General features: G+C 38.6%; 1 protein-coding gene and 1 long non-coding RNA gene across 2 annotated transcripts; both read right to left on the bottom strand.

Moving 5' to 3' along the window:
• Nucleotides 1–504: 504 nt before the first annotated feature.
• On the bottom strand, nucleotides 505–10,769 carry LOC128515072 (tripartite motif-containing protein 16-like). Its single transcript, XM_053489093.1, has 6 exons — nucleotides 10,143–10,769; nucleotides 7,783–7,878; nucleotides 7,395–7,628; nucleotides 7,094–7,265; nucleotides 6,814–6,873; nucleotides 505–1,034 (listed from the first exon to the last, which is right to left on the bottom strand). The coding sequence occupies exons 1-6, from the start codon at nucleotides 10,743–10,745 to the stop codon at nucleotides 505–507; spliced, it is 1,695 nt and encodes a 564-aa protein (XP_053345068.1). The 5' UTR covers nucleotides 10,746–10,769.
• Nucleotides 10,770–13,020: 2,251 nt separating this feature from the next.
• Nucleotides 13,021–14,050, bottom strand: LOC128515086 (uncharacterized). The gene is made up of 2 exons (XR_008356587.1): nucleotides 13,915–14,050; nucleotides 13,021–13,388 (listed from the first exon to the last, which is right to left on the bottom strand). It is a non-coding gene; the product is annotated as an uncharacterized LOC128515086 (long non-coding RNA).
• Nucleotides 14,051–25,265: the final 11,215 nt, after the last annotated feature.

Below are 25,265 nucleotides of genomic sequence, written 5' to 3'. Positions count from 1 at the left end.
GTTACACATTCATGACACATAAATATTACTCATAATAAAACAAGTCTGTGTTTACGCAGGTGTTACATACATACAGTATAAAGATATGTATTTAGAAAATTTAAAAATTTACTGCATTACAATAATTTCTGATATTTTTTCAAACGTTTTTTAAAAGAATAACAGAAAAAAAATGTCTTTGCCGAAATATTTTCAGCTGTATGTGTGTGTTTAATCTACTTTCAATAATGTAAATATAAAGTTATTCTAAAGTGACGTCAGATGTTCCGAATATCTTTACGGCTCTTCACACAGATACAACTTTATAATAATATATTTAATACATTTAATAATACATCTGTTATTTTTTTATGTAACTATATTCAAGGTGTTAATATTAACTTTTCAACTGTTGCTGTGTTAAATTACTGAGCTGTTTGTGCAGCTGGATTGTGTGTTAGTGAGACAGATGACTGAGCAACAATGTGACAATGTGCAGGAATTTTACACAAAACACTACACACTTTATTCTGGACCACACAATCTCACAGTAGGACTAATTCCACCATAGAGCCCAAACCCAGCGTACAGAGGCTTAGTGAATGTGGTGTGGACTCTGTGGAGGAGCTTCATTGTGTCAGAGACGCTGTAGAAGGACAGAGTTCCTGCACTGTGATCCACATACACTCCTATTCTGGAGGATGATGGAGCTCTGAGACCAGTCCTAATGTTGTTGTGATAGAAATTGAAAGAAGAAGAAGAACACCACAGACTCCATGACTGATTGTTGTGCCCAAACCCACACTCATGACCCCGTCCTTTCCTGCTGATGTCTTTATATGAGACTGATATGTACACAACACCGCTCCACTCCACCTCCCAGTAACAGCGTCCACACACACTCTCCTTACACAACACTTGATACCAGTAATTAAATCTCTCTGGATGATCAGAGTACTGCTGCTCTCTCTTACTGTATCTCACCGCTCTGTTCTTCTCAGACAGAATGAAGTAACGATGTGTCGTGTTGGGATCCAGAGTCAGATAACATAAATCTAAAATAAAAGAAAAAAACAAACTGAACATATGTGAACAAATGTGAACATGTTGGGTTTAATTCAAAGAAATAAAAAACTGTTATTTATTCCAATTTGTCAGTATTTAGCATTTTCTATTCTGCTTATGAAAGATTTAGTACTTAATTATTATTATTTTTATTATTATTACTATTATTCATATCCCATATATTACATATTATTTGATCCCCTACAGATTTTCTAAGTTTGCCAACTTACAAAGAAATAAAGGGTCTATAATTTTTTTCATAGGTTTATGGCAAAGGATTGACACAGAATAGCAACCAAAAATCCAGAAAAAGCACATGATACAAATGTTATGAATTAAGTTGCATTTCAATGAGGGAAATAAGTATTTGATCCTCAAGCCAAACAGGATTTATTACTTTGTAGAGAAACCCTTGCTGGAAAGCACAGTGGGAAGACGTTTCTTGTAGTTGTTTACCAGATTTGCACACATCTTGGGATGCATTTTGATCCACTATTCTTTACAGATTTTCTCTAAATGTTTAAGGCTGTAAATGTTTTTGCCTGTTGCTTGGCAACTCGAAGTTACAGCTCTCCCTGTGAATTTTCTATTGGATTAAGGTCTGAAGACTGGCTAGACCACTCCATGACCTTAATGTGCTTATTGTTGAGCCACTCCTTAGTTGCCTTGGCAGTATGTTTGGGGTGATTTTCATGCTGGAGACGCATCCACAACCCATCTTCAGGAGGTTCTCATCCAAAATTTTACAACACATGGCCTCATCCATTGCCCCCTCAGTGCAGCAAAGTCAATCTGTACCTTTAGCAGAAAAACAGCCCCAAAGCATAATGTTTGCATGTGTTTGACTGTAGGGACTGTGGTGTTCTTAGTGTCATAGTCAGCTTTTTCTTCCTCCAAAAACAGCAAGTCGAGTTAATGACAAAGAGCTCAATTTTGGTCTCATCTAACCACAGCAATTCATCCCAATCTTTCTCTGTTCATTGGCAAACCTCAGACAGGTCTTTACATGTGTCTTCTAGAGGAGGGGAAGCCTTGCTGCGCTGAAGGATTTTAATCGATGCAGGCATATTGTGTTACCAATGGTTTGTTTGGTGACTGCGCTCCCAACTGCCTTGAGATCATTCACAAGCTCCTCCCGTATAGTCCTGGGCTGATCCCTCATTTTTCTCATGATTATTCTTACTCCATGAGGTAGAATCTTGCATATAGGGCTATTAATGGTTACCTTGTATCTCTCCCATTTGTAAATAATCGCTTAAGCAGTTGTCTCCTTCTCATCAAGCTTCTAGCTTATGGTCTTGTAGCCCACTTCAGCCTTGTGCAGGTCTAAAATCTTGTTCCTGACTTGACCTGACTCTTTGGTCTTGCCGATGGTGGTGAGGTTTGATTGGAAGATGGAGATTTTGTGGACGGGTGGCTTTTATACACATACCACATTGTGCTTTTTCTGGATTTTGGTTGATATTCTGTCTCAATCCTTTGCCATAAACCTATAATAAAAATTATACACCCTTCATTTCTTTGTAAGTGGGCAAAAAATCTGTAGGAAATCAGACATTATGATGTCTCTGAGGTAAGAACATGCAGTGACTGAACCATGTACAATAACCAAATCTGTTTTGCGCTGACTGGTGACGCCCGCCCAGACTGTTGCACCTCCTCTACCAAAGCAAACCCTGGGGACTATGTTGACCTCAGCGTATTGCTCACCTCGCCATCTCCAGCAACGCTGACGACAATCAATTCTGTGCAAGGTGACAGATTTGGTTATTGTACATGGCTCAGTCACTGAACGTTCTTACCTCAGAGACATCATAGAACCCATCATCATCCCCCAATTCCGCCAGCACACTCCTGACTTTCTGTTCATGGATGATAATGGTCCACCATATCATGGCAGAATTGTCAAAGCTCGACTTCAGGAAATTGGAGTGCCTCATATGGTATGGCCATCAATGTCCCCTGACCTGAACCCCACAGAGCACGTCTGGAATCAGTTGAAGCAGAGACTGGATGATCGTACCCCACCCCCACGTGACCTGGCAGAACTGCGTGTAGCACTTGTGGAAGAGTGGAATACACTGCCTCAGAACAACATCATGAGGCTGGTGAGGAGCATGAGACATCGCTGTCAAGCTGTCATTGTGGCAAATAGTGGAAACACCCGCTACTGACATTGTCAATTTTTGTTAATTGGGGCTATCCCGATTCTTGTCTAAATTTTGGGAGCAAAATTCAGAGCAAATAGAAAGAGTATTTATGTAAATAATATCCCTAACTTAATATATATATATAGTCCTTTTTTTCAGGACTGTGTATTTCAACAATAATGTTGTAAAAATCCAAATAACTAAATACAGATCTTCATTGTAAAGGGTTTAAACAATGTTTTACATGCATGTTCAATTAACCATAATCAATTAATTAACATGCACCTGTGGAATGGTCATTAAGACCTTAACAGCTTACAGAAAGTAAGCATTTAAGGTCACAGATCTAAAAACGCAGAACACTAAAGAGACTTATCTACCGACTGTGAAAAACACCCAAAGAAAGATGCCCAGGGTCCCTGCTCATCTGCGTAAACGTGCATTAGGCATGCTGCAGGGAGGCATGAGGACTGCTGATGTGGCTAGGGCAATAAATCGCCATGTCCGCACCGTGAGACGCCTAAGACAGCGCTATAGGGAGACAGCTAGGACAGCTGATCATCCTTACAGGATGGCCACAACAACTGCCCGAGTCACACCGGAACACACAATCCCTCCATCAGTCCTTAGACTGTCCGCAATAGGCAGTCCATGAGGAGGAAATGCACTGCAGTACTTCAAGCAGCTGGTGGCCACACCAGATACTGACTGGTACTTTTGATTTTGAGCCTCCCTTCATTCAGGGACACATTGTAAAACATTTTTAGGTTATGTCTTATGGTGATGACTCTTTTATTGTTCATACAAATATTTACACATTAAGTTTACTTAAAGTAAAAACAGTTGAGTCAGAGGACTTTTTTTTTTTTTTTTTGCTGAGTATATATTATGGCAAGCCGTTTAGGAAAATATTCTTAAGGGAATCAAATGAAAACCCTATATATATTGAATGGATTCTGAATATATTGAATGGATTCCGAATATATTGAATGAAAAGTCTGAATATATTGAATGGATTCTGAATATATAGAATGAAAAGTCTGAATATATTGAAGGATTCTGAATATACTGAATGAAAAGTCTGAATATATTAAATGAAAAGTCTGAATATATTGAATGAAAAGTCTGAATATATTTAATGAAAAGTCTGAATATATTGAATCAATTCCGAATATATTAAAGGATTCTGAATATACTGAATGAAAAGTCTAAATATATTAATTGAAACATGACATCATCGAAACAGCTCCATCTTTAGGAAGAATGAGTAAGTCCGCAAGAAACTTGGCTGCTGCGATTCTGAGAAATGAAGAGACGTTAGTGAGTCCGTGTACGGCCCAAAGTGGTGCCATAAGCCGCACTCATTATCAGATTTCCACATTCGAATAAGTTTAAACCCGCCACGGGTTGTTATTACTTTTTCCTCCCTAATGTGCCACAGCTGCATTTGGTTTTCCCAGTTGAATTGCATTGTATTTAAGCACAGCGTTTTTGTCATGGAGTAGGCTGTTACGGGTCAGTTTCTTTGTGGCTTGCTCTAATTAATTTCGCCCTCTGTGAATGTTCTTGGCTACAAGCTCACCTTATGCCTAATTCTGTTGTTTGCACATCAACTAGACTCTTAACTGCTTTGGCTTGATTGCCTTTGTTTTTATATATATTTGTAATATATTCAGAATTCATTCAATATATTCAGACTTTTCATTATACATATAGAGGGAGAGAGGGAGAGAGAGAGGGAGAGAGAGTTTTCATTTGATTCTCTCATAAATATTTTCTTAAACAGCTTGTCATAATGTGTGTGTATATATATATATATATATATATATATATATACACACACACTACCGGTCAAAAGTTTTAGAACGCCCCAATTTTTCCAGTTTTTTATTGGAAATTATGCAGTTTAATGTCACATTGCACTCTGAAATGAAACCATAGTACAAATAAGCAATCTGAGTTAAAAAAGAAATTATGGAATAAACTTATAGACCAAAATGTAGTCTAAACTTTTGACTCATCAAAGTAGCCAAATTTGGCAGGTATAACAGCTGAACACACTTGGGGCATTCTTTCTACAATAGAAATCAAATATTTTTGAGAAAGTTCTTCCCATATCTGTTACAGAGGTTCCCATAAATGTGTGGCACTTGTAGGTTGCTTTGCTTTTACTCTTCTGTCCAGTTCATCCCAAACCAGCTCGATGGGGTTAAAGTCTGGAGACTGTGCTGGCCACTCCATGTTTTCAAGCTTACCATCTTGTTCTTTTTCCTGAGGTAGTTCTGGCATAGCTTGGACTTGTTTTGGGTCATTATCTTGCTGTAGGATGAACCCCTGACCAACCAGGTGCATACCAGAGGGTACTGCATGGCGCTGGAGAATGCTTTGGTAGTCGTTTTGGTTTCGGGTACCTCTCACTCTGTACAAGTCATCGACCCTGGATCCAGCAAAACAGCACCAGACCATCACACTTCCTCCTCTATGTTTGACAGTTGATGCCACACACTGTGGAACCATCCTTTTAGCTACTCGACGGCATACAAAGATCCTGCGTGATGAACCAAAGATTTAAAATTTGGATTCGTTAGTCCATAATACCTTCTTCCAGTCTTCAGTAGTCCATTGGCGGTGTTCTATGGCCTAGGCAAGCCTCTTTCTCTTATTCTGACGTCTTAGCAGTGGCTTTCTTGCTGCAACACGTCCTGTCAAACTTGCAGCTCAAAGGCATCTCTTCACAGTTGAAACTGAGAATTGCTTACTACGACCACTATTAAGCTGTGCTTGAAGCTGTTGTCCTGTAAGCCGCCTATCACGCAAGCTGGTTACTCTCAGAAACTTGTCCTCTGATGCAGTTGTGGCTTTGGGTCTGCCAGACCTCTTCCTGTCAGAGTTTCCTGTCAGAGTGCCCCAGTTTCTGAGTGCCTTTTGATGGTGAAGGAAACTGTACTTACTGACACCTTGACTTTCTTTGCTATTTCTCTGTAGGAAAGACCTACATTTTTAAGTGTTATGATGGTCTCTCTTCCATTGTTAAGTGTCTTTTTCTCGCCATTTTTGTAACAACACACTATTATCCGGAGTACAATATGCTGATGCTAACGAGGGTATGGTACCACAGTATGTTCCAACACTGCTTTTATGCAGATAGAGGGGGTTGTAAGTAATCCAGAAAAGTTGGAACACCTGTGGGAATTAGTAGCACCAGCTTTCAAGTCTTGATCAACCTCCATTGCTGCAGAACAGCTGTGTTCCCTGAAAAAGGCATTTTTGTATAATTCTGAAATGTACATTATTTTTCAGTTTTGAGTAACCTTACCTTTTTTTTTCAACCTCTGGCAGTTCACCACTTAACTTTGTACCATTTCACTTGGACTTGAATGACTTAAACTGCAATGAATAACTGGAAAAATTGGGGTGTTCTAAAACTTTTGACCGGTAGTGTATATATACCCAAAAATAAACAAAAGATAATTGAATTTACATTTTAAATAACACAACATTCCTGCAAATCATTTATGTTATTTAATATTTTATAAGCTGCTTTTATAGAAAAAGGTACTCTTTTGTCCTAATACACCTGTGTGTGTGTGTGTGTGTGTGTGTGTGTGTGTGTTTGTACATTTTAGAAACTCTTTGCCTCTCTGTGTCTCTGGTGGTGAAAAGATCTGAACTGCTGCAGCTGTGGAAAAAAAAATGGAAATGAAGACAAAAAACATCATCAGGTTGTAAAAGATGGAAACAGTTTAAAGTGATACAGTCGGTTTATTCATTTTAAATCAGTATTTTAGTTCAAACTGTCTGCAGGAAGGTCAGCAGGAGCATTGCTAAAAAATAAGACTTCACAGAGCGAGTAAAGACGTCCATCATTGTGTTTCTCCAGCAGGAACAGCTCCTCTTACCATGTGGAGGGATTTTGTTGAATTCCTCCTCACAGAATTCCTCGAGTCTCTTCTTCAGATCTGAGAGAGAATTCCTCACTCCATCAAATGAGAGATGTTGATGGACACTGATGCTGGATGTCTGAAATGATGGTCTGTCCAATGTAGGACACTGATGTCCAGAAGCTAAAGTCTACAGAAAGCAGATTAAATGTAAAACACACTTGTGACATCAGAGGACATTCACTGTTCCATTAACAGGAGGTGTTTTAGAGAGTGTGTGAGGAACAGCTGTGTGTGTAGATCAGACAGTGAGTGTTACCTGGAGGAACTGGATGTGATCGTGTGTGTGTGAAAGCTGCTCCAGCTCAGTGAGTCTCCTCTGAAGATCAGCAATCTCCTGCTCCAGTTGCTCCAGGAGTCGTTCAGCTCGACTCAGTTCAGTCTTCTCCTGAGCTCTGATCAGCTCCGTCACCTCCGAGCGCTTTTTCTCCATGGAGCTCATCAGCTCAGTAAAGATCATCTCACTGTCCTCCACTGCTGTCTGTGCACTCAGCTGTTAGGACACACACACACACACACACACACACACACAGACAGGATTTAAAGCTCATCTATCATTCCCCTTTCTTACTGCGACTCTAAATGACTCCATGTTGTCCATGTTGTGTGTGTTTCTAGGAGCAGCTCTGTCTCTGCTCACTGCTCACCTTTATAGTGTTCACAGCCTGTTTCAGCTTCTGCACCTTCTTCTGCTTCTCCTGGATTCTCTGCTGGGATTTCATCTGCTCCTCCTTTAACTCACTCTAAGGACAGAACAGTTACATACAGCTTTGTATAAATTCCTTACATACTGTAGTAGGATAATTCATTACATACAAACGTTAAATTTCTCAGAGCTATGAACGTTTGTTTGTTTGTTTGTGTGTGTGTGTGTGTGTGTGTGAAGGCGAGAGAAGGAGGGAAGAGGCACAGTTTCTAATGATGCGCGTACGCACGCACACACACACTAATAGAATCAGTGCAGTCTGACAGAGAGAGAGAAAATGGATCTTTAACCTCTCTAATGACACTTGCTTTTGCTTTACCCAATGTTATAATAAACAGTACACAGTCTTGTGAAAAGACGACTTTCACACACGCACACATACACAAAATAAAAGATGGTTTACGCACACGCACATGGTCACAGTGTTATAGTAAACAGCACAAACAAACTGTTTGCACGGATATTGATTATACAAGTGAGAGACAAACATTATAAAAAAAAATTCTTGTCGCAAACCGGGTTATTTGCCATCCGAGGTGCCACTTTATATATTATTTATACATCTACACATATAATAAAAGCATATTGTGAAGTTAGGGGGCTGGACATTTAATGTATTTGTGTGTAAGATGAGTAATATGAAACATCAACTATGACTTGTGTTTGTTTGTGCACGCATCATATAAAAAATACGGAACTCATTTTAATAGGGTTTGAATGGCCGAACTTGACGTATGGGCTTTATTTTATCTCAATCAGCGCACAGGAATCTGAATATATGCTAATTTAAAATTTTAACAGAAAATTCCCTTATCATAAAACATTGACATTGAAAAAGTTATTAGTTCATCTCAAAATTCAACAGATGACGTTGGACATTCCCTAAAACATACCTTTGAGTGCGTAATTAAATTTCATGCAAAAAAAACTTGGTTTATACAGGTGCATCTCAATAAATTAGAATATTATCAAAAACTTAAATTCATATATTATACAGACAGATTACACACAGACTAACATATTTTAACTGTTTGTTTCTTTTAATTTTGATGATTACGGCTCACAGCTAATGAAAACCAAAAATTCAGTATCTCAGAAAATTAGAATATTGTGAAAAAGTTCAATGATCTGATAATTAACTTAAAACACCCACAAAGATTTCCTGAGCCTTTAAATGGTCTTTCAGTCTGGTTCAGTAGGCTGACTGTTTACAGAGTGCTGTATCCAAGTACATTAATGGAAAGATGAATGGAAGGAACACAAGCAACAGGGATAATTTCATTTGGAAACCGAGGTTCCAGAATCTGGAGGAAGAGAGGAAAGGAACAGAATCCAAGTTGCTTGAGGTCCAGTATAAACTTTGCACAGTCAGTGGTGGTTTGAGGAGCGATGTCATCTGCTGGTGTCTGTCCACTGTGTTTTATCAGGTCCAAGGTCAGCACAGCGTCTACCAGAAAGTTTTAAAGCACTTCATGCTTCCCTCTGATGACCAGCTTTATGGAGATGCTGTTTTCATTTTCCAGCAGGACTTGGCTCACTGCCAAAAGTACTAATACCTGGTTTAAGGACCATGGTATACCTGTGTTTAATTGGCCCGCAAACTTACCCGACTTAAACCCCAGAGAGTATCTATGGACTATTGTAAAAAAGAAAATGTGAAACACCAGACCCAACAACGCAGAAGAACTAAAAAATGCTTTCAGAGCAACCTGGGCTTCCATACAGTAACACCTCAGCAATACCATAGACTGATCACCTTCATGCCACGCCACATTGCTGCAGTAATTCATGCAAAGGGAGCCCTGACCAAGTACTGAGTGCTGTACATGTTAATATTTTTCAGTGCTCCAACCTTTCTTTTTTTAAATTAATCTTAAATTTTAAGATTAACTATTCTATAGTTAATCTTAAAACTTTTTCTAAAGTGTATAATTTCATTAGCTGTAAGTTATAATCATTAAAATTAAAAGAAACAAACACTTGAAATATATCAGTCTGTGTGTAATCAATCAATATAATATATGAGTCGCCCTTTAAAATTGAATTACTGAAATAAAACACCTTTCTGCTAATATTCTAATTTACTGAGACGCAACTGTGTATGTGTGTGTGTGTATGTTTATGTGTATTCATGTATATCACGAACATTATCTAGCTAAAAAGTCACACATTTTAATATTTCATATTTTATATATTAATAGTAATATCACCTTTATGAGTAACTAACACAACACTGTGCACATGTTACTAGATATAAACTATAATTAAGAACCTCATCCTGGAAATCTTTTTCATTCTCACCTGTTTCTTAAATCTTTCTGCTGCGGCTGTGACGGTGTCGTGTCCTTTGTGATTATCCATCGTACACAAATAACAGATACAGGTTTGATCAGTACGGCAGTATATCTTCAGCACTTCGTTATGTTCAGAGCAGATCATCTCCTGAAGTTTTGCTGAAGCTTCAATTAATGTGTGTTTTTTCAAACCAGGTACTTCATAATGAGGTTTCAGATGAGTTTCACAATATGAGACCAGACACATCAGACAGGACTTGATGGCTTTGTGTTTTTTTCCGGTGCAGAAATCACACTCCACATCTCCAGGTCCAGTGTGACAGTGAGCAGGAGAAGCAGCTTGGACTTCAGTCTTCTTCTTCAGTTTCTCCACCACTTCAGCCAGCATGTTGTTTCTGCGTAGAACAGGCCTTGGAGTGAAAGTGTCTCTGCACTGAGGACAGCTGTAGACGCCCTTCTGATCCTCCTGATCCCAGTGACCATTAATACACACCTTACAGAAACTGTGACCACAATGGATAGTCACCGGATCCTTCAGGAGATCCAGACACACTGGACAGATGAACTGATCCACTGAAAGCTGATCTACTAAAATACTGGCCTCAGCCATTCTCCTGCACTAACACAGAGAGAGAGAAAGAGAGAGAGAGAGAGAGAAAAAAAAAGAGACAGAGAGACAGTCTTAGTTTCGTTTTTCTTTGACAGTAACATTGTGATTCTTTCTGTGTGTAAGAGAGAGTGTGAAAGGAGGAGCTAAAAATGAGGGACGACATGAATGCACCTCTGTTAACCATTTCATCTCCCTTTAGTCCATGAATATGTGAAGATGTAAATTATTCCGGTCTACAAAACACCTGAAGTAATCCTTTGGCCTTGTTAATAAATACATTTTATATAGTTTATTGATATTTTTAATTAATTTATTAATAATAATATTTACTAATAAGACAAAAAATCCCATATAAGTTAAAGTTTTTATAACATTTAAAGATATTTATTTCACATTCACACAATATTAACATTATTAAAAGCAGCTAAAATATTATTGATTAAGTTAAGTATGTAAATAGTAATTAATAACTGTATTGGTATTATGACTATATTTATTGTCTGTCACTGTTTAACTGTAGTGAAGCACTTTGAGCTCCATATTCTGTCTGAATAGAGTTATTCTAATGATTGTAGGTAAATAGACAGAGACAGATTGAGTCAGTACTTTATCAGTACTGTGTTTAATGTGACGTATCACTCCAGAGTTATCCAAAGTTTTCTGTACTTCACTTCAAAGTGAGGGGGTGCTTGGGCCCGCTTGTCATTGCTTGCAACTATATTAGAATTTATACTTATTAGTCCACGCGCTTTCACAAAAAAAAATGCAGTGTTTAATCAGCAAGTATATGTCGCCTCTCTTTATGAGATGAATAATCAGATTTTTCGAAGCTGTTTGTGTCGGCTCATATCGGGAGCATTTTGATCAAAGTGGAGATGAAAAGTGAAAGTGTGTAACAACAACACAGCACAATGCATGTGTATATAAGCCTTTTAGTGAAATATAACAAACACACATTTATACGTCTTAAATAAGCACTGTCTTTGTGGCGCTGTGCGAAACGGCACAGACGCTTAGTGGCCCGAGCACAACGTAATAATCTTTGTATGATAAAATGACTCGTGGCATGAATTTACACGGAGCATTTTGATCAAAGGGGAGATTAGAAGGGGAAAAGTAAAAGTGTCTACAAACAACATAGCACAATGCATGTGTGTGAATGGCCGAAATGTGGTTGTGAATAAATCTTTAAGTGAAAGTAAAATGTTCGCGTGAGCCCGCGGTGCGCGCCGATATAAGAGATTTATAAAAGATTTCTCTTTTTCCAGAAATATAACAAACACACATTTATACGTGTTAAGTAAGCGCTGTCTTTGCGGTGCTGTGCGAAACGCACGCCGATGTGAGCCGCCTTCCTATCTCAGTCATAATATACAAATATGTTTTAGCTGTGTAGTAGTCCGCGCGCACAACCTCACGCGGGCGAGGCTTTCTCTGAATATGCCGTTTTAACGGGGGTGGGGATAAGAAACACCGCACCGGCAGAACTAGACTAATGATTATGAATGCATCGGAGAAAACAGCAAGGAAACTGACTGTCCAAACAAGCACTAACAACAGCTCAAGGGCTTGTAAAAAAAAAATATATATATATAGACTAGCTAATTAAGTTCACTAGCTAACGATTTTATTTGTACAAAGAATGAACTGTTATATAGCTTCTGTTTGTATCGGTTTATTGTAATTAAAAAAATGCATTTAAAAACAATAAAATTTAAATATAAATAAAAAACTGGGAAAATAGACCTACAGAATAAAACATTCAAATAACTTAAATATACACTTCTATTATTTGTATAATATGGTTATAGTATAGTATATCGCGGCTGGAATTTTGTTGTACTAAATATTTATCCAGTATAAGCAGGACCTCTAATTTCTATTTACTTTAGGTTGTTTTTGCAGTGTGCGCTTTGCAATGTCAGACACATTAAAATGCAAATTATACCCTGTGGAAAAAAATTATTGAACTATAATTGAAGTTGAGTGGAAGGTACCAAAAACCCAGAAGGCCTTAGTTCAAGAGGCCTTAATCCTCACAGCCTGCACGACAAATTGAGGAAGTGAGAAAAACATGCAGGCAGAAGGCAGGAGTTAGATAATAGAGCAATAAGATAAGAAAACTAACATCAGGAAAAATAATAACCTGTAATCTTTAATAATAATACTAATAATATTTACTACGTTTACGCTTAAGATGATTAACGACGGTTGGGTAATGTAAATTAAAGAAAATTTGCAAAGTTTGACCCAAGAACAACCCGTACACACAGAGTGCAAGAAGTTGTGCAACTTTATTGGAATGGAAAATTCAGAAAGTGCAGGCAGTGATCCAAAATATAAAAATAAACTTTCGGTTCTGCTTTAATTGGGACAAAGTGCAAAAAAGCCAGACTTCTGCTTTGAAAAACAGATAAACAAGATCAGATTTATCAAATTGTTAAGAAAATATAAGAAGTATATCAGGTAAATTGTTAAAGTATCTATAATCTGATCACTGATCTTCAGCTGTATCATCATCCTCGCCCATCAGAGCTCGAATCAGACGCAAATGGTGACGATTTGGGTAAGGGAAGGTGTAGCCACCTGCTCCCAGAAGGAATCTTAGACGAGAAGATGTACGAGAAGAGTGCTGCCTGCGAACTAGAACAATAAGAAAATCTGAACAAATGCACTTTGCACATATTAAAAAACAATATAACAAAACAAAGCATACTGCAACATGCACAACTAAAAAAATTAATTATTACTTTACCAACCAGTAAGCAAATTAAACTAATATTGTAATATACACAATAATAATTTATATATATGTATACATGTAATCACGTAATCTTGATTTTAAAAGTCAAGATTAAAGTATTGAAAGTCATTTTAATACTTTAATCAGATTTAAGCTGATTAAATATACCTCAATGCTTATCTCAGTTAAAATATAAGGGAAAAAATCATTAAAATAATCTGTTAAATTAATTAGTTATAAGCATAATCTAAATGAATAACCAGAACATATGTTAAAGTACTAATAAACAAATAATTTCTATAAATGTCTCTAGAATAGCTAAAGTCTCTAAAATATATAATGGACAGTTGAAAAACAAATAAGACAAAATATACTGTGATGAGAATAATAAAAAATTAAATATAATTATGAAAATAGAACACTTACACATCTTGATGAGGAAATTTCAGAAAAATTGATTGCGGCTTCAACAAAACCTCAAGTCACCAGCGGTGGTCAATGGTCTGGTCAAGAAAAAGGAACAAACCAAATTTTCTCCAAAAAAGGGAAAGCATAAGACTTCTTAGGCCCAGATTTAAATAAATATGAGATGGAAAAAAAGAAAAAGGGAGATTACGCAATTGGGAGGCGCTACATCAACCTAACCTAGGCAAAATTGGCTTACATCTAATAAATATTAAGTGATTTCTTGACTTAAGGAGGAGCAAACAATGATGTAAGTGTTAAATGAAGGTATATAAACCATGTAAAATTAGGGAAGTTAGAGGAGGTGAGAGATAGACAGCTTCGCAGTTTGTCTGTTTGTCTTTTGTCTGGCTGGCCCAGTGCTGTCCATTTACTTTTGGCTGCAATAAACTCTTTTGCTATTTCAGTGCTTGAGTAGTTATTAATTTTGTTTTGGAAATTTGGCATAGTACACAACAAATTTGCCACGACATATTGGCGTTGTCGGCATAGGATACCCCGGCTGGTCGTTGCCGCCCCTTGGGGGTCGGCGACCCTACGCAGTCAGCGGAACTGCCGCGGCAATAGGAACAAGGTAAGCAGAAACCTGTTATTCAAATTCTGCTATAGTTTTTCTGCTGTCTGTGGGGGTCGGGTGATTCTTGGGGGACGGCTGGCTGGCCCCGGGAACCAAATTATGTGGAAATTGAGTAATGTAATGTGTAATAATGTAATGCTTAATGCAATTTGAAGAAATAGCAAAAAAGTATGCGCTTATAAATTGATGTTGATTAATGTGCTTTGTGCTTTTGTGCTTGCTGAGCTGAGCTTGTTGGTTGTTATTTGTATTGTGTAATTCTGTTGTGATTGTCTTGAAGTCGTGAATTGTAACATTTTACAAGTAGGGCTGCCTTCAATTAACAAGTAGTGTTGATTGGAAGAGTGGATAGAAGAAATACTGGTAGGTAGGGTGTGTGCGTGCATGCGTTGGCATGGAACAAGTAACCGTGTACTACAATATACCTAGGTACCGTGGTAATATGTAGTATACAACTACGGTGTGAAAGGAAATCTCGTGGATACCGCTATCATCATGATACCATAGTACGTCCAGGTATAATGATTGGCATGATAGATAGGGCTGAACGGGCGAGTGGAAAAATTCCAGCGGAAAATTCCTGTATAACCGCTGCTCTAGGGACTGGAAAATTCCTTTAGCAGGGCTAAGGTGACAGGTGGAAAAGTCCTGATCAGGTGGCTGGTGGGAATGCATGATTAGAAAATCAGAATAGATAGGTTTGATTTGTGGTTGTAATTCTGTGATTTTATGATGTTGCAATTGGTATAATGTCTTGAATTGTGAAACGTGTGACAAGTGAAGAAAGAACCGGATAAAAATAGAATTTCTGAATATGTGGTAGCAGAAGATGGTTATTGGTTAAATTGATTAAATACACTCATATAGTGTTATAAAAATATATGTAATAAATTTCATGTCTTATTAGTTGCATATACTTCCATACATACAAATATACAATATACATACTGTATATAGTGTATTAGCACATACATGAATAGAAATAAGAGTAATATTAGTAAAATAAGTAACATAAGTAACATAAGTAGAATAACTTTCTGTATGTGGTGGCAAGTGCGACTATACCACTCCTGGAACATCCCTTAAGTGGGATCTGGCAGAGCTGGATAGACGTGCTTGCGCACGAAGACAGAAGTTACATGAGCTCCGGAGAAATAATCCGGAGACATAGATAGAATAGCTTCTTGTCTGTGGTGACAAATACAGCTATACCACTCCTGGAACATCTCTTAAGTGGGATCTGGTAGAGTTGGATAGAAGTGTTTGCGCACGAGGGCAGAGGCTGCATGAGCTCTGGAGAGATAATCCGGAGACATAGCAAAACACATTAGTATATTATATGAGCTCTGGAGAGATAATCCAGAGACAAGTAGAGTAATGGAGGACAATGGAGCACACAATAATCTGAGAAGAAGGAGACGAGGAACACAGTCACCAAGCACCAACCCTGTACACACACATGCCAATTTTTTGATTCCATATTATTACCAAATGGTTCCCTCACAAGCGCCTATGTCCAACCAACACTTACTCAGAATATCACGAGGCACGGAGCGAATGATGGAAGAACAATTATTTAGGAACGCACCATTTCCAGAACGTTTAATAGCTCTTGCATTAACTGTTATGAACGTAGATTTGATATGCTTGCCAATGCAGATAGTATTTTCAATCCCACATACCCGGGGGGGACACATGTTTGTGAGGCAATATTATTTGGGTAGAGAAAGAAGGCTGCAAAAGAAAACGTATATATTAAGTGTTGGTAGATGAACTGAACTGTTTAATTAAACAACCATATAGAAATGAGAAACTGAACTGAATATGTGTTATAACATGAATATGTATTAATTAGAATTACATGTGTAAATACATGAATATGTATTAATTAGAATAATAATAATAATAAAATGCTCATATTATGCAATACATAACTGATATAAAAGAAAATAATCTAATTAAAGTTATAACCGTTATCCATTGCATTGTGTTTGAGTTGAAGCAGACGTGGCTGTGGGTGAATCAGGAAACGGCACACCGCAGCGCACACGACTCACATGCACCACGAACATTGAGAGAAGAAAATCTCCTGTGGCAAGCAAGGGGAACAATTTGGCCGACCAACTTGGACGCCTGGTTGCTGAGGGAAAAGACTTCACATAGTAACATAAAAATTGTTTTATATGCATATATAAATAATGTAGGACGACAAATGCTACTGATAGACTTATTACTGAAATATAAATCTGTAATTGTGCACGAATATATGTTAAAGTCAACCAGCTAAAAAAAAAAGCGGAACAAAACGCTCACAAGCTTCTGTAAAAATGTGTGTTAGATCTTAAATTAGAAACGTCTAAGAGGCGGAATAGAGGAAACACATGAGGAAACTGCAATGGAGCGCCATTGATGTAGTCTTTACTGCTATGTTATAATTTTCTATGGCGCCATCTAGTGTCCCATAGAAAGAATTGGAAATCATTGTTGAATTTACAAGGGGACTTGCTTGGATGGTGTGGATAACAGAGGATACTGTTACTAAGAAAAGAATAAATACATTGTCATTTTTTCCATTTTCTAATAAAAATTAAATAATAAATAACGATTTATATACATAATAATAAAAATAAAAAAAATTCAGTAAACTTCAGTAACAAGAGTAATAATTAAATAATAAAATCCCAGAATGGAAAAACCAGTAGAAATCATAGTTGAGCAACACCGTCTACTCGAAAAAGAGATCAGAAAATATATGAAAAAATGGCATGATAAAACAAAAGGATATTCAGACCAATGGCCTACTGATGGGTCATTTAACAAAGAAACATGTAATTGAGGCAAATAAGATCATAAGCTGGGGAGCGGGAAAAAAGAAAAAAGAAATGGAAGAAAAACTCAAACTTAAGTTAATGATAATAGATTATTTTAAGGAAGAAGGACAACGTAGGCAGAAAAGGCAACAAGAAAAAACTGAACAACAAATGATGAACATGATATTAAAAAGAGAAAAGGAAATCAAGGAAAATGAACAAAAGAACAGAGCCAAACAGGAAGAAACTACAGAAAGGCAAGATGGACAGGAAAAAACATTTCCGCCACCACCAGAGATGTGCATGAGGCCACCACCCTATAACACTGAACAGCCCCAGGAGAATAAAGTGTATCCCTATGATGGGAGTAACAACAATTGAAGATGAATGGACAAACGTAGAATTACAAGTCAATGGTACACTGAAAGGATTAGCACGGTCAAAGGATCAGGAATAAAAATCTATGGTCGGCTGGCAGAGGAGCTGGAAGAAGAGCTCAATCTTCAACCCCAGGTTCAAAAAGCAGTGCAGAAAAAAGGTCACCAAGTGAAGAAATCTCAATTTTCCCTGAAGAGCAGTCATGGAAAAACATGATGAATAAAAATGCTCAGACATACTGGAATGAATACCCGAGCACTAGTTCACCACGAGGGCAAAGAACCGAAGACATCACTAAAATCTAAAATGAAACCTTGATGGGTCTCATGTCCTGGTGAAAGTTCATGCCTGAAAAAAGGACTACCTATCCCTCAGCAAGGTGAAGCAAGCACAAGACCAAAGAGTTTTGCCCATACTCGTTCCGAGATGGAAGAAAGAAAGAATATGAAAGAAAACAATCAGGGAAAATTAGTCAAGCTAGAAGGGGAAGTGAAGATAACTCCATTAGAAGAGGAAGATAAGTTACTTCATGGAGTCTTTGAAGATCTTAATGGAAGAAACACTACCGACTTAACAAATCAAATAGGACTGATAGAGAAACAAAAAGAAGCCCTTAAAGAAAGTCAAAGCCTAGTAAAAGTTTTAAATGAAATGGCAGACAGTATTAAAAATATAACTCGACTAAATGCAACGCAAGAACATAGCTGGACTGCAACCAAGGAAGTATCAGAACCTAACAACAGAGAATGTGCAACTGAAGACCCACAAGGCAGGAAAAAACTTCCACGTAGCTTAAGGGCACAAAATCATGACTCAAATGTAACAAGTCTCATAGAGATAGATATGGAGGTGGAAGGGGAAAAAGCCATTCAAACTACTAGAGCACTGAGAGTCAAATCCACTCTGAGACAACCGGATCGATACAAAAGCACAACACTCGCTTGATTTCAACACGAAAGGTGCCGAAGAGAAGAAGAAAGGAAAAGACACGTGGATGAAGATGTACCTACAGCCTCTTCATCCCAGTGTCCACTTATAGTAAAAGGAACAGCACTACACTATGTGCCATGGAGCTTTATGGATGTGACTGGACTCATAGGTAGACTTCCAGACCTATGCGAGGGAGCACAGAGATGGATCACCCAATTTCAAGAAAAAACGATGGGCCACCAATTGGCCCTTGGAGACATCAAGGCCATATTAGGTCAAATTATCGGAAAAAATAAAACCACTGAAGTTTTGCAAGAAGCTGGAATGCCACCTGAGGCCGAAGATGCTAGATATGATCATTACCCACTGGGACCCAACAGAAATGCAATTTGGGGAGCCCTAAGGAAAATGTACCCAACAAAGATGGATCCAGGACGATTGGAAACTATTAAACTGGCTGAAGAAGAAAATGTAGTTAAGTTCATACAAAATTTCCAAGATGCTTGGAGAGATGAAACTGGTGGTCATTGGGATGAAAATGATACAAGTAGAGGCCTGTTTAGAATGATGTTGAAGAAAACTTTGCCACTCTCAGTGCAGGAAAAATTGGATGGAGTGATTGGCCTCAACACCATGGCCTGGAAAACCTTCCAAGCCCACATAATTCATTTTGTCAATCAATATCGAAAGGCAAAACTTGAAGCGAAAGAAATGTCAAACAATTTGATGACACAATTGTGTAAATCGCAACTGGGAGAAATAGTTAGAAACAAACAAGAAGAAAAAGAAAAGAAGAAAGAAAAAGAAGCGGCTACCAAGCAGGCTGCACTTATGGTAAATCCCCAACCAACTTCCCCACCCGTGACTCAACCATATCAAAACAACCCCCCAATGCAAACAATGACTTCATTTACGCCAAGATATCGAATGACAAGACCACCCCAATATGGCAGAGGCAGAGGAAGAGGATGTTGGGCCTGTGGTGATTTACGCCACTTTAGAAGAGACTGTCCTCATGTTCAATTCCTATGGGGAGACAGAGTGGAAAGGGCCGAACAACAAGGTCAAACATTGGGACCCCGAGGACCTCGAGGACCACAGACAACCACCCAAATGTCCCCGCCATTGCCAGCTACACAACAATCTGGCTGGTCAGATACATGGAAGGGACAAAACCAACCAAACCAAAGACATGATCAACTACCTCCACCAATTCAAAGTGGACAATGGGAAGGCCCCTCAGAAGGCCAAAACCACAATTATTGAAGATGCCCAGAGAAGCCTAATAAGGGGGAACTTATGCAGTTTGTCACCACTTTGTATCCGGCCCAAGAACCAACGGTGACAGTGAAAATAGGACAATATCTAGAGGCACCATTTATGATTGACACCGGAGCTACGTACTCAAGCATTGGACAAGCAGGCTCTAGACTCCCCCTGACCCGTAAAGCAATACAAACAGTGGGCTTCTCGGGAAAAACTCAGACTTTACGGTTTACTGAACCTCAGGAACTAACATTAGACGGAGTAACTATCAATGCTCCACTGCTGTATTCCCCACATGCACCTATGAATCTCTTGGGGAGAGACGCATTATGTAAATTAGGAGCAAAAATACACTGTGGACCAACAGGACTCTGGGTGACTTTTCCAGAAACCTTAGTAACACAATGCCTACTCATTCATAACCCAGATATAACACCGAAAGAAGTTAATGTGGTATACTGGTTAGAATACAACCAACCATCTGGCCTTTGGAATACTTATCAAGAATGGAAACCATGGATTACGCACCTACGTCCAGATTGTCAAGAAACAGACTTACCCCTACATTGCACCATAAAGTATGACTCAAAACATAATGAGGAATTCGCTACATTGTGGGAAGACTTAATAGAAGGCCGTGAAATGGACATGAAAACCATGGAGATTATAATCGGCCCACAAGGAGTGGCAGCCATTGCACTACTGCCCGAGAAAATTCAAGAATGGTACCAAGTTGAACATGCAGCGCCACATGTCTCTCTGATGATTGCGGAAAACTTTGAACAAAAAGATTTAGGTAAGATGGTTGAGGAAGCCAAACAAATAAATGATAGGGAACCAACGTTAAATCCATGCATACATTTATCACCTGATAAAAAGTTCATGTATATATCACAAGAAAACATAGATAGAGTTGTTGCCACCCATGTAGACATAGAATTGGAAGATAAAGACATAGCAATTTCACAGATGTCAGTGATTAAAGAGGAAGAAAAAGAAACAGAAAACAAAATACTTCAAGCTGTTCCAGAAATAGTATGGTTAAAGCATCATACAGATGTAGGACTAGTCAAATCAGCAGGATTAGTAAAAATTAGTTAATTAGTTAATTAGTTAAACCCAATGCCCGGCTCCCATACATAAAACAGTATCCGCTGTCGTCCAGGGTAATTGAAGGCATCAGACCCACAATTTTAGGATTAGTGGAAGCTGGAGTACTTATTCCTACTTCAAGTCCTTGCGATATTCCACTTCAAAAAGAAAACTCACAAAAGTGGAGATTAGTTCACGATCTCAGAGCTATTAACAATATAGTCATTGCAGACACTCCCGTAGTTCCTAATCCACACACAATATTGTCAAATATCCCTGAGGGGACTAAGTGGTACTCAGTTATTGATTTATGCTCTGCCTTTTTTAGCATTCCTCTACATCCTGACTCACAGTACTTATTCGCATTCACTTACGAAGGGCAACAATATACGTACAAATCCATACCACAAGGATATGTGGAGTCTCCTTCCCTCTTTAACCAGGTGTTAGCACGCGATTTAGTGACACTCTCGATACCAAGTCGTCTGTTAATATATGTTGATGACATTTTGATTTGCAGTCCAACAAAAGAACAATGTCAAAAGGACACAATAAAAGTATTGACTATGCTGGCAGAAAATGGACATAAGGTAAGCAAAGACAAGCTACAATTCTGTAAACAAACAGTCGAATATTTAGGTCGAGTGTTAGAAGGAACGAACAAAAAAATTTCACCAACCCACATTGAAGTCATCCTAAAGGCACCTCAACCCCAAACAGTAAAACAAATGTTATCGTTTCTGGGGATGGCAGGGTTTAGCCGACCCTGGATATGCGATTTTGCATCTCAAGTGCAACCATTGAGAGATCTAATTAAAGCTGCTGATCGAACTAAACCTAACTCCCTTCTTAACTGGACACCTGAAGCATTAGCTTCATTTAACTGTATCAAGACAGCATTGGCCACAGCGCCAGCTTTAGCCAGTCCTGATTATACCAAACCGTTTCAATTATACGTGTCAGAACGACAAGGATTTGCGTCTGCTGTACTAACCCAAGTTCAACACGGAATGGGCAAACAGCCCATAGCATATTATAGTGCCGCACTCGATAATATTGAAAAAGGTATGCCCCCCTGTTACCGTGGTCTTGCAGCAGCTGCATTTGCGTATGAAAAAGCATCAAGTATTACCATGGGGCATCCAACCACACTATATACTACTCATGCAATACACGCGTTACTAACTAGCCAAATGTTTGTAATAACTAATGCTAGACGCTCAGCATATGATGTAATTTTATCCGCGTCTGAATTAACCATTGAACGATGTAAGACTGTAAACCCGGCTAGCTTAATGGTGCTGCCAATAGACGGAACCCCTCACGATTGCTCAGAAGAGTCTAATAAATTTGTTAAAGCCCGACCTGATTTAGAAAACCAACCATTAAAAGAAGCAGAGCAGGTATTCTTTGTAGACGGATCATGTTTCCGAGACCAATGTGTAAATAAAGCTGGATACGCTGTAGTGTCCCTATCTGCAGACAATAAAACGTATCAGGTCGTTTCCTCTGCTTTCATCCCTCAGCCATGCTCTGCTCAACTAGCGGAAAATTAAAGCATTAACAGCCGCTTGTAACCTCGGCGCAGGAAAAAGGTGCACCATATATACTGATTCATCATACGGATATGGGGTAATACATGTTTTCGGAACAATATGGGCGCAGAGAGGATTTTTGCGTACTGACGGGTCGCCAATTTCCCATGGACAAGCAATATCTGACCTCTTACATGCTATGACACTCCCATCAAAATTAGCTGTTGTAAAATGCCGTGCCCACAAGTCAGACGGGTCATTTGTTTCACAAGGCAATGCTGCAGCAGATGAAGCTGCAAAGAAAGCAGCCTTAGGACCTACTTGCAGTATGGTCCCAGTAATTGCAGAAGACGTAGAACCGTGTGACACAGAATTAACTTTAAAAACCATTGCAGAAATGCAAAACTCAGCCCCTGCATATGAAAAAGCAATTTGGATAAGGCGTGGAGCAAAATTTGACCAAGATACTAATATTTGGCGTAATTGCAAAGGACTTTTTGTAGCACCTGCGTCATACCTTCCCATGTTAATAAAGTCCGCGCACGGAATTGATCACTGCGCCAGGGGGGAAATCCTGCTAACAATACGCTCAGAATGGTGGTCTCCTTATCTTGCTAGCCAGGTCGATAACTATCTATTAACATGTGAAATCTGTGGTCAATATAACATAAGAAAAGCATCAACAACACCTCTAGGACATATTCCTCAACCTATGGGCCCATTTAGACACTTAATAATGGATTTTGTAGACATGATAGAGCGCAAAAGTGGAAAAAGATACATTTTAGTAGTGGAAGACCGATTTAGTCGATGGGTAGAAGCTGCTCCAACTGCTAAAGCAGATGCAAAAACCGTAGCAAAATTTCTAGTCAGAGAAATAAGCCCAAGATTTGGAATCCCAGATATATTAAGTTCGAATAATGGATCCCACTTTGTAAATGACATTATAAAACGTATCACAGAGGCTCTATGCATCACGCACAAATTACGATGCGTTTATCACCCTCAATCACAAGGAATGGTAGAACGTGCTAATGGAGTATTAAAAACCAAAATTGCCAAGATTTGTGCAAGCTCTAGATTATCTTGGATTGATGCGCTACCCCTAGCACTAATGAAGATGCGGTCTCAGACCAATCGCATGACACACTTAACTCCACATGAAATGCTTACCGGACGACCAATGTCTGTCCCCCACATTCGCACACCATATGATGGACCTGCTCTTGAACAACTTGAAAATAAAATGGAGAGTTACGTCAAACACTTAACGGATATTCATAAAGTTCTATTTTCACAGACTAACGCAGCAACTCACGGAGGAACAATTAACAAGAAAGGACTTCAATCAGCAGAAATAGGAGACTGGGTATATATCAAAATATTTAAAAGAAAACACTGGGCACAAGGTCGCAGAGAAGGACCATACAAGGTGGTACTTGCTACTCCAACAGCCATCAAAGTAGAAGGTAAAGAGCACTGGTATCACTTAAATCACTGTTGCAAGGCAAAAGGTCCTAGAGACCTCCAAGCTCCACCAAAGGACATAGAAATCCCGTTGAGAGAGAACAATTATTTCAACGACGATGACAGTGAAAATGAAGAACATGGTCCAGCACACCGTACCCGAGCACGAGTAAAAGCCACACAACCAACAGCTTTATAAAGAAAGTGGAAAAATTCCACAACTCTGTCAAATTAGGATCTAAACAGCTACTAGAAATTATTTGGACATTTGTAACCATACACAACATACACAACCACACAGTAAAACACAGTAAATCCACCACAATGCGACAGCAAAGCAGACTAAATCATGCTAACATACATGCATTAACATTAGCAATGGGTTTTATGTTTGGAACTGTCATCATGATAAAAATATTGTATATAGTACTAACAAACCCAGAACCCTTAAACCCGACCCGCAATGACTATCTACCAAACATGAGTTATCGATATAAGCGTGCCGCTAATATGACTCGCAACCGCATTACCATTCCATACACCATCAAAAAGAGCATAAACACCCGCAACAACATAGTTATTAATTTGGATTCTAGAAAATTGATCCACCTAAAAGAAACACTCCATCAACATGTAGAATGTGGAATGGCTATGCTAGTCCTAGGAAATGGAAAAACCATGGTGTCACCTTACAAAACACTAGTTGCTACATACCAAGCCCAAAGGTACAATCCCTATATAACATTGTTATTATTAAGAAATTGTTTAGTATGTATGCAGTTTAGTGTGTGCAGGACCAGAACTTTATCATGGCGACAGGAGGCAGAGACGGCCATCTCACTGTTGACATGTTCATACATGAATTGATCCACAAAGAATGCCAAAATGTGGAGGAGACGCCATATGCTACGTCTGCCAACAAGCAAGACTACATCGCTCTGACACAAGTTTTGCACCTTGGAGAGGACAATACACACCAGATCGTAGCCTTGCAGACTTGAAACAATGGACTACGGTGCATGAGCTCCTTCGGCCTACTGAACTCCTACTTGACTTTGTAAATCTAATATTGAATCGAAACACGTGGGTAAACCGTAAGACTGTAACAAGATACTTCATAAAGACCACTCCTGAACTATGCCTTACCACAACTCAATGGTACTGCGTACGAACAGTATCTGTCTCTGAATATTATGAGACAGAAAATTATCAAGTATACTTAATCTCGGAAGACATTCGTCAATACTGGACATTTAA

This window comes from Clarias gariepinus, chromosome 2 (assembly GCF_024256425.1).
Source record: "Clarias gariepinus isolate MV-2021 ecotype Netherlands chromosome 2, CGAR_prim_01v2, whole genome shotgun sequence".
Classification (NCBI taxonomy): Eukaryota; Metazoa; Chordata; class Actinopteri; order Siluriformes; family Clariidae; genus Clarias; species Clarias gariepinus.
This window is presented reverse-complemented; position numbering and strand designations above follow the sequence as displayed.

Coding starts and splice junctions, on each gene's coding strand:
- LOC128515072 (XM_053489093.1), bottom strand. CDS start 10,745: ATGGCTGAGGCCAGTATTTTAGTAGATCAGCTTTCAGTGGATCAGTTC. Junction 7,629..7,782: donor AGGCTGTGAACACTATAAAG/GTGAGCAGTGAG, acceptor GTGTCCTAACAG/CTGAGTGCACAGACAGCAGT. Junction 1,035..6,813: donor AGGCAAAGAGTTTCTAAAAT/GTACAAACACAC, acceptor CTTTTATTTTAG/ATTTATGTTATCTGACTCTG.